The sequence below is a fragment of the Plectropomus leopardus genome, chromosome 5, assembly GCF_008729295.1.
Source record: "Plectropomus leopardus isolate mb chromosome 5, YSFRI_Pleo_2.0, whole genome shotgun sequence".
Taxonomy (NCBI): Eukaryota; Metazoa; Chordata; class Actinopteri; order Perciformes; family Serranidae; genus Plectropomus; species Plectropomus leopardus.
In genome coordinates, this window is record NC_056467.1 from 29,565,505 (window position 1) to 29,576,291 (window position 10,787).

General features: G+C 38.0%; 1 protein-coding gene across 1 annotated transcript in view; it reads right to left on the reverse strand.

Moving 5' to 3' along the window:
• The window catches only part of LOC121943248 (tyrosine-protein kinase receptor UFO), a 39,537-nt gene extending 38,484 nt beyond the window's left edge, over positions 1 to 1,053 (reverse strand). The window contains 1 exon segment of the mRNA XM_042486730.1: positions 521 to 1,053. Coding sequence (XP_042342664.1) covers positions 521 to 683 — 163 coding nt within the window. The 5' untranslated portion in view covers positions 684 to 1,053.
• Between the last annotated feature and the right edge of the window lie 9,734 nt (positions 1,054 to 10,787).

The window sequence follows — 10,787 nt, forward strand, 5'->3', positions numbered from 1 at the left end:
CTTCCCAGCAGGATTTATTTTAAGCTCTTGTCCTTTCCATGCCTGGAATACATCTCTCAAAAATTCCACAGTTTTTTTTTTTTTGGAAATGCCAGGGGTGATGGGAATCTGGATACCTGGTTTGATCCCAGTAAGAGTAAAAATTCCGCAGTGTTCATATGGTACCTGATCTCAAAAAGCATGATGAAACCAACTAATGAAAACTTTTACCTGCTGTCACTGAGTCAACATAAGCAGATTTTCAGCCTGATTAAACCAATAAAACTAATTTGTTTACTTTGATCGCCTTTATTTTAGGGGCTTTATGAGTGCAAATTTCTTCATCTTGGCCAGATGTTGAACACACATGCAGCTGTGGTTGCACTCGCCACCCCAAAGCAAATCCATTTAATGAGTTAGGGAGCAGAAGGCTGACTGGGCTAATTGCTCATTACGATGTTTTCTCTCGCGTTGAAGTTGACAAATATCAGTCAAATTGGATAAAAGGCTGCTGCTGATGTTGGTGCCAATAAAAGCTTACCTGTGAGCGAGCCGGCGATGACTGGCCTCCAAGCGCAAAAAATGACGAGCAGGATCACAAACAACCATTTAGAGCCGCTCATTGTGTTAGCTGTGAGGAGATCACCTCTGAAAATCCGCTTCTTAAGAGGAGAAGTCATCTTGGAAACATCCCCGGACTCCATCACCGCATCTCAGCTGCGCAAAGATCCGAAGTTGTGCGCAAAGAAAAAGTTTTGTGACTCCGTGTGATGCTTAAAGTGTGATTATCCACAGATGAGAGCAAAGCCTTCGTTTCAGTTCCCTTATTTAAGATGACAGAGTGGGAGGGAAAAAAATCGCGCTGCTTGCTTTTTCTCCTTTCGCTGTTGTTTTGGTTGTTCCCAACAAAGTTTGGCCAAAAAGTGCTCAGCGAAAAAAGGCGCTCCAAACTCGATTAACTCGTCCAAAGCCGAGTCTATTTCTGGCAACAGAGGGAGTATTTTTAAACCAGTGTTTTCTGCAGTCGTCCCAAGTCTCTCTCCTGCCCACCGGTTCTCTCAGACTCACTCAGACATTCCCCTGGCTCTTTCTTTCCCCTCTCCCCCTTCAAACAGGATTCAAATTCCTCAACTTCTTTCCACCCCCCTCCTCCTCCTCCTCCTCCTCCTCCTCGTCCTGAGTCTCCCTCCTTTTCTCAGAGGATGTGAGGAACCCTGCGGCATGCTGATTGTCTCTACACAATCCCCTATTCGCTTTTTAATTACTCACGGATCCCCACAAGTTGTAAATAGCTTCAGTAAATCAGCCGTTTCCCGCTGACCACAAAGTCTGAGTGTCAGTCTGTGGCAGAGTCAGACCTGCGCTCTGCCCGAATGTGGATCAACAACATAACAGATAACATTTAGTCCGGGCACATTATAAATAAGTCTGTTTACTTATAAGAAATGAGACACAGTGAGTAAAATATAATTTTATTTGCTTTATCTGTTACACGTATTTAGTTATAATAAACTAATTATCACATATATTATTTATCTTTATGTTTTTATTTTTGGATACCCTTTCTTCTAACTGTGTCCCAGTTTAGAAATAAAAACATTTGCTCGAATCTTTCATGCTTTTGTGGTATTGCGTTACAAATTTAACATTATTTAAGGACAAAACACACTGCCACGTTAACTGATTTGTACTGTTCTGGCTATTAAATTAGTTAATGACCAAAACCTTCTGCCACCTAATGAATTTCAATGAATTTGCCTATAAGCTAAATATGTCTCTTTACAACTGATAGTACCTTTATTTAAACAAGCCTAATAAAAGATTAATAATTAAAAAGAAAAAGAAAATAATGAAAATTTAAAAAAATGGCTTGATAAGTATAATAATATGCCATGATGACAAAAAATCATATTAAAATTAATGTAGGCGTGAATGAATTGATATAATGTGTAAAACTGATGTTTTTGTTTTAATTTGCTTATTTATTTATTTAGGCTACCTTTGTATTAATTCCTCTATTTATATAAATATTTATGATGATATATTTATCTATCACTTCCCCTTTGCATTTTCACAATATTTCCCCCTTTTCTTACATTTATTGGGATATTAATTAATTTATTAATTTATTTATTATTTATGTATTTATTTATTGCACCTTACATGCTCCATATCCTTATGCCTCTTTCTCTTGGTAAACCAAACCACGTTAAACTTAACAAAACTCTTCTTTACCATGACAGCCAACCAAGAGGATAAAAGCCTGTACACTGAGGCTTAAAAAAAGGGAAGAGACCAAACGTGTATTGCAGTAAAGTAACAGCATCAGGTCCATTTCTATTTTGTATTATTGTATTTATTGCTAATCCACCTGACTAGAGTTATGTCATCACAGGAATGTCTGGGACTTTGTTTAAACATACCATTTCAGCCAAAACAGACTAAAGCATCATCAGCTGTAGTTTAAATAAATGTTTCTGTCCCTGATTCCCATCAGACATGGGGGGGGCAGTGTTGTGATGTCTGAGGTGGTTGTGTGTTTGGACAGAGGTGGTGCTGCTGGCGCTGCTGGCTGCCTGGGAGAAGGCCCTGCAGAGTTCACATACCATTCATGAATAATTGATTTGCTGCATTGATTCCTGGTTTGTTTGTTTTTTTCCCATGAAAATTATGGGAGGTGCTGGGACTCCAGGTTGGAAAGACCTGGGTCTCACTGGCCCTTTAAGAGTGGCTCTGTGGACAGTGCTGTGTTCCCAGGGTCTTTAATGGAGACAGAGAGGGACTGAGAAAGACCCCATTGTATATACTCTCTTTTCAATAGGAGCTTGAGCAATGGTGCTCTCACTGCTCCCAGATAGAAGCACTGAGCGAGAGGCAGAGAGGGAGGGGAGAGGGTCACCAAGGGGGTCCTGTACAAGAAAGAGGGGTGTTCTACTCAAAAACACAAAGTTTTGGGGCTGGAAGGGGTGGATGTTTTGGGTTTTGAGGGGGATGGGCATCGACTCTGCAGTGTTTAGGTTCAGGCTGCAACGAAATCCAGCAAACCTGATTTACCGAAAGACTTTTTAGATGAAGCTTAATACTAGATTAAAAGCTTTCAAGAACACAGCAAAACAAGTTATACAGACACCTGCTATTATGTTATCTCACAAAGGCACACTGCAGTGCCAATATCCTGGTTAGTCTGCGCTGCCCACTGAACAAAACAACCTGTTAGTTTTGAAGGAGACATCCTATTGGCTGCAGGACATGGGAAACACCTTCCTGCTACTCTCCCAGCACCGGGGCCACACGGGAATGCTAACAATGAGCTAACCTCTTCTTCATTTTACTGCAGCCAGACACACAGCTTTCCCCAACCTGTTGATACTTCAAAAGGACCATAATGACTCTTGACTGGCCAAAGATTACAGGAGATCTTCTGCCTCCTGCTGGTGACAAATGCAAAGCACTCAAAGTGAACATAAAACCAAATTCTGTCAAAAATGACAGTAAGTCACCGATATGTAAACCTACAGTAAGTAAATACAGGGTGTGATGTTTTAGTTATGTAGTTTATGTAACATTAGAACTACTTAACTTGTGTACTAACTTCTAAAAAATGCATACATTTTGGCTTACAGGAACCCAAATTAAAGTTTAACTTCTGTAATTTTCTACTTTTTGGTACTCCACTCTGGGCCCTATTTTCCCATGTTTTTTTTTTTGTTCAAGTGCCTCATGGAAACAATGTGGGTTTTTTTTTCGTTTTTTGGTTTGTTTGTTTTTTTTTACAATATTTTATTGAAATTTTAAGTGTATATTAAAACATGTACATCAATGTACAAATATATATCCACTCATACAGTCAGACATTCTTACAAAGAAAATAAAATGAACAATGACAGATAACAGTGACATGAATAATAGATTTTAAATTAAACAAAACACATAATTAATTAGATTCTTTAAAATTAATACATAAATAAAAAAATAAGCATCAAAATAATTTAAGAAAATGGGATAAAAAAAAAATAAAATAAAATAAAATAAAATAATAGGATGGAATAATATATAACATTTACTTCTCAGTCGGTTATACATGTTTCGTTTGCCCAAAAGGACATAAATGAGTCCCAGATAGAAACAAATTTGTTTTGTTTGCCTTTAACAATATATGTCAACCTCTCCAGCTCAAGACATGTCATTAATTCCTTTACCCACGTTCCAAGTCATAGTGGTTCTACGTTTTTTCTAAATAGTGCAATCATTCTTCCTGCAGGGAAAATGGTCCAGTATTGAGCAAGAAAACTGCAGCCAGCAGCTGCAAAACAGGCTGCAATTTAACCACGTGGGGCATTCCTGCACTCTCAATTTTACGCTTTTAGAAGCTTGTTTTTGCTACCGACAGGCTCAGATTGTTATCCTGATTGCTTGACAATTTATGGAAAGGATCACTACACAGATGGAGCTTTTTGTTAAAGAATAAGATCCTTTTTGTTTAACCAGAAACACACCAAAAGTTGTTATCACCACCCCACCAGACTCATATTTAATTAAAAACAGTAATTTTAGCTGGTATAAAGCCAGTATATTTTTGCATCGAACTGGGTGAATTAAGATTTTCTTTTTTTGTTTGTTTGTTTTTTTTTGTTTATCTGTGTCAACTATTTGAATGAGGTGTATTTAACAATAAAAAATGTGTTTATTTAAATGCAGTTTGGTATGTTTGGTCATTTTGGGGTTGTTTCTGGTAAAACAAAAAGGATCTAACTGTTTAATAACCAGAAATAGCACCGATATCACCAATCCCCACCAGACTCCTGTTCAAACACTGTGCCAATATTTATCAACTCTGGTACGGTTGAGATCTCTTTACACACTAAAATTATTGTTTATTGACGTGGAGTTTGCTGGGTTTGACGATGGTGATTTAGGGGCTGTTTCTGGTTACAAGGAAAGGATCTTACTCTTAAAACAACATCCTTCTCTGTAGGGATCTTTTCCATAATGTTGTAAGACACTTATATTAACAATCTGAGCCTGTCAGTGGCAAACTCAAGCACTTTATTTTTGTTTTTGGACATTGCACAAATGCCCCGAATGGTAAGTCTTAAAGTAATCCTGATGCATCCATACTGACAAATAAATATTATATTTATTTGTCAGTATGGCTCCACAACCAGCAACACAAGTAAAATGCTTAATGATCTCAACCTTTTCTAAAGGCTGAAACGTCAAGATTTCGAACATCTGCTTTCTTTTATGCGTGTTTAAAGTTCATTAAAATCCACTTGATTGCAGAGCTGTGTCAGATGGAAAAATAAGTCACTGCAAGGATGAGAACTTGCTTTTCCATCAACACTTGGCTTCTAATAACGAGCTCTGTTTATGATCAGCGATAAACACAGCAGGTTATCAAGGGGAATAAACTGACTCACACCCAACAGAAATGGGCTTCAAACAAATGTTTTGGCATGTTGCTGGTGTCATAGAGTACATTTCACATCATTTCTCTTTGATAAACTTTCTCAGGAGAGATTTTTTGCCTATTTGTTGGTCTTTCTTTCAAAAGATTTTTACAGTTTTTTATGTCCCTATTATACTGTTTGTCAATCCCTCCTTCAGTTGTTGCTGGACATTATTCCATAGTCGCCTACATGTTTTCATTCAGTTGCCTAGTGCTGATTGTTTGGTCCAAAGCATACGCTTTGCATTTGCAAGACTACTCTGAACTCTAATTAATCTAAATAAATATGTGGTGCCACACTCGAAATTTAAGCAATTTTTAAAAAATATATATAACAGTAAAATGTGACAAGGAAATTACCTTTTACTTTTGTCACTTATGTTCAGGTAATTTTCTAGTTCATTTTCTTGTAAATTTTTTCGTACTAATACTTTACAAATTAGAAGTTACAAAAAAAATGTTTTTGGGGCTATTTTAGTTTATTCGCTCGTCACCTCCTTTCCATGTTTTTGAAAGAAGTCAAGCCAGTTTGCTCAGGTTTTAAGGGGTTAAGCAAGTCACTGAGCTGACTTTAGCTGCAGGTTAGGTTGTCTAGGTGACTGTGACCTTTGACTTCCCTGGACGAGGGCAAAGTGAAAGGAACCAGTATGTCTGCATTCTGTTTTATTGTTTCCCTTATCTGTTTTTACTGGTATCACTGCTTATTTTATATTCATGTATGCATTCATTTATTTATTCATTCATTTATTGCCAGTACTGACTTAATTCTGTTTGTCATCATCTGCTGAATAAACCTTTTCCCCCCGACTGAGATAAATAATCTCTGTCTTTTTCTCTTTCAGGCTCCACCATTTTACAACCTATTAATCCGTGTACACTGTACAACCTTCTTGACTGTTTGCTCTCTCCTTCATCCCTCTTGTTACATAATGTTATAAGCAAGCACATGCCGAGACAATGAGTGGTGTTTAATCCCACTCGTTTGTATGACATTGAAAAACAGTTAATATCTTGGAGGATGTTACTTTGACGTGTATCCCAGGTCCTGGCAGATTAAAATCTTGGTTGGGCCTATCCGCAGCACTGCAGCTACAAGCTTCCAGCTGTGCAGGAATAATAATCCCTCAATTTTAATCTGTCTGAGCAGGAGGTGATCCAAGCCTTGGCTCGGGAGGCTGTCCAAGGGCGCAGAGCTTCACTGGGAAACAGGTTTGATGACAGTTTAATGATAAGCTATTATGAGTCGCCCATATGTTGTGTGCAAGACAGAGGCTTAAATCTGTACTCCTGAGAGACGAGCAGTATGGGAAAAGTCCAACGGGACATCTGGTGATGGCCGCCGTGAAAATCAGAGGATCTCTCTGGCCGGATTTTCCATGGCTGTTATGATTATTTGGCCTCATGTGATGTTTATGTGTGCATAAATGGGGGCGCTTCCAATTCCACTCACAACAGCACGGGTTTAAGGAAGGAAGGCCTAAATAGTGGGGATTATTCTCCCTCTCTCTCTCTCTCCCTCTCTCTTTTACCCTATTTTCCAGCATCAGATGCTCTGCCGCTTATTCAGTCCCTGTTGCTGTGATGACCACAGGCATGAGCACAGCAGGCGTTCACCGAGGCTTCCTCAGGAAATATGGTAGGTCTGCTTTGATTCATTTATGCCCGTGTGCAGTTCAAAAGACTTCATCTTTTTGTCTGATTGTTTGCTTTATGTGTTAAGACTATCTTTTCGTCTCTCTTTGTCTGTGCTCACTCTGCAGTATTTATTTTAGCATTAAATGTGGGTTACTTGTTTTTCAAATATTCTCTTGATCCACCAGTGTTTACAGTTTCTACATGACATATGAGTTTGCTGTTTGCACTTTTGTTTGTAGGTTTTTTACAGTATTACAGTCTGATAAGCACAATGCCGGACATAGCTCATCCAGTGCCCTAGGCAAGCTCTCCTTTATTTATTTACTTTATTTATTTATTTGTGTATTTACTTATTCATCCATCCCGATGGAAATTGCTGTGCAGTAGTTGCAATACAAAGTCTGAGGAGTGCAAATAAAAGCATGCAATATACAAAGACAACATATAAGGACTAGCTATTGGCGGCCACCTTTAGAGTGCTGAAGTAAGGAGTCCTGAAACCCGGAAATGAGTTTGTATTTCAGCACCTTCAGTTTCCTCGTCTCAAAATCAATGGGCTTTTTTTAATGTGTTTTTTGGTCAGAAACCTGAAATAAAGTCTGTGCTTAACACAAGCTTAAGAGCCTTTCACAATTTGTTCTACGACATAAAATATGCTGGTAAATACCCCACTTGTGACTTTTGAAGACTAAAAGAGTCTTAAAAAATCGCCTACTACATGGGGCTAAATGAGACAGAAAAACATAACGCCAAACTTGGCTTTAAGGCTTTGTTGTGGCAGCGGCTTTGAAGTCATATGACCGTGATGTAGTTCATTTGTAGCCTAACATGAGCTTTTTCTTCTGCTGATTGCATTTACACTTTAAAGCTCTAAAAAGTCACATTTGTTTGAGAAGGTTATCTTGCTGAACAAAATGTGTAAGTATCATAAATGTTTGAGCTTTTTGATCCAATGATCCAAAATCCAATGGAAATATCCCATAGGTTTTTTGACGAGGAAAACAGGGGGACTAACTTAGAAGAATTAGAATCAATGACATTATTTGGTCCATGTGGACATTAGTAGCAGCCAAAATTAAAACGAATTATTATACCTTTTAAAGGATCACAGGCTTTTAGTTGACAAAATGACACTTTGACACAATGACACAGCCTTTTTTTTTAAGACACATTTGGCATTACTTTATTGAGTGTATTGAACGTGTGATATTTTCTCCTCAAATTAATAATAAATATGTAGTGTTTATTCCTCTAAGAACAGCTGTAGACTTAACAATGACTAAAGCAGATTGACACTCCAACTCTAAAGAGATCAATCTGAGAGTCACTTTGTGCGATATAATTACTCCCAGATGGGTTTTTACAGAATGACGAGATGTTCGATTTCAAAGCCAAGTCAGGATTCAGGACTTAGCCAGTGTTTCATGTCTTTGTGCTTATGTTGCATCTGTTTTATATCTCTGCTGATTTCATTTGATAGTGGCGTCATGAGGACTGAGCCAGAGGATATTGTGCTTACCAGCAGTGTCAGCAGCTCAGATTCAATAATTCATTATTTTTCTTTCTTAACCCCTAGGGACTGTTTGTCACATTTTCCGTTCTTTTCATTCTTCATTTTTTGATAATTTTGGCTGTGTTTATGCATATGACATACATTTTGGCAAGACTGTGTATTTTTGTTTAACCTGGGAATTTCCAGCTTAGCTCTGACAATAAGGTGAATACACACTGTGTAAACAAAAATGTTACATTCATACAATTAAATGCATAAAATGCGCCATTGAAACCCATTCAAACTTCAATTTTTGATCATAAAAACATGCATTGTATTATTTCTGGCTGTTATCCTGGGCTTTTGCCTTGGAATTTGTCATTTTTATTATTTTCCACCTGATGACATCATCTTGACCATATTTGGCATATGGAGAAAATTGTACTATTTCCACTAGATGCACTGACAAAATCTATGTTTCTGTAAATTATTAACATATATATATAACAAAACTCTGTGCTGTATAATGTCAAATATAAAAGGTTGTTAGTACCAGTAGATGCTCTGATAACAGGCAGTCCATCTAAAGTCCTCTCTCTCTCTCTCTCTCTCTCTCTCTCTCTCTCTTTCTCTCTCTCTCGCCAAATCCACCTGTTGATCTTTAATCCTCTGTATAGAGAACCAGAGCAGATCTTTCCTGTCCATCAACATGTGCTCTCCATCTATTATGGTTATTACACAATGGATGTCTGTCTGGGACACTCACAATCTAACGGCATCATGTGTGTCCTGTCCTCATAAACTAACAGTATGTCCTAAAAAAAGAGGCTTTTGTTTCTACAGGGTTTTACGTTCCTGTTAAGAGATACACATAATTTGCCTCTTAATCATAAAGCAAGTTGAATAACAGGCATAGATGTTTATAGAAAATGACAACAGATCAATGTCTATTGACATGTCTGTTTATGATTAGTTTATATTTCTCCAGTTATTTCAGGTCACATTCAGGTGCATTTTTACATGCAGGATTAGAACAGCTCTCAAGCAATTTTTTTCCTAATAAAAAGCAGTACAAAAAATAAAAGGTATTATAAGACATACAGGGGGAGATGGAAACTGGAATAAAGAGAATATAGGACAAAACAAACAAACAAACAAAATAATCTGGTCTTGCTGTTAAATGCAAACCAGTTGCTGTTATTGTAGTGTGGTTACATATGGCATTCATATGTATGTGTGTATATAGCTGATATAAAGAAACAAGTGATAGAGGAAGGACTGGACAAATAATAACAGGAATATTCAATATATAAATCATAACCCCAGCAGCAGCGAGCAAGTGTCGGGCATCAGTTTGAAAATGAACTGTAGCCTGATCCTGTGTCGTGCCTAAGTGTGAACACTGCTGTACTTTATGTTTTGTTCTAAATAGCAAATGTTAGACTGCTAACAGGCTAAACCAGTTTGTGAACATAAAAAAGAAATTATACCTGTAAAAAAAACCCAGCATGTTAGGCGTCTTTGTGAGCATGTTGCCATGCTGCCATCACATTTAGCTTCAAGTATAGTTGCAAAGTGCCAAGTTGTAGACTTTTATTTTTAAAAAAAAACTTTTCCCATCTGTTTTTGGCTACCTACAGTCACACTTTATCAATCAGACTTAATTTGTAGAGCACTTTTCATTCAAACAAACTGTAACACAAATTGCTTCAGACTAAAATGTATAAATAAATAGTCAATAGATAAATTAAATTCAAAGCCAAATAAAATGTACAGTACCACTATACACCATCTGACTTTCACATAAGCAAAGACAAGTAGACAGACATGACTCTGTTTCTTTATTTTGCTGCAGGGGGCTTCATGTTCAAGCAGTGGAAGGAGAAGTACCTTGTTCTGACCCTGGAGGGCAGCCTGTTGGTTTGCCGTGATGCAGAGTCTCCTCCAGACCAGGTGGTTGCACTGCAAACCAGCTGTGAGTCGATTGCAGAGGGACGAGAAATCCTTGACCTGCCCAAGCTGCCTCCAGGGGGCAGGAGGGACTGCTGCTTCGCCCTCATCCTACCACAGAACAAGTTCCTGCTGCTGCTCACTGACAACCCTGATGACTGCAAGTGGGTCTCACACACACACTCACACACACAAAACCACACATGTCCTCTGCCCCAGTCATTATCAGATGTTAACTGCACATGGTGACACAAACACATGCTGGAATTTAGGTCTCCTTTG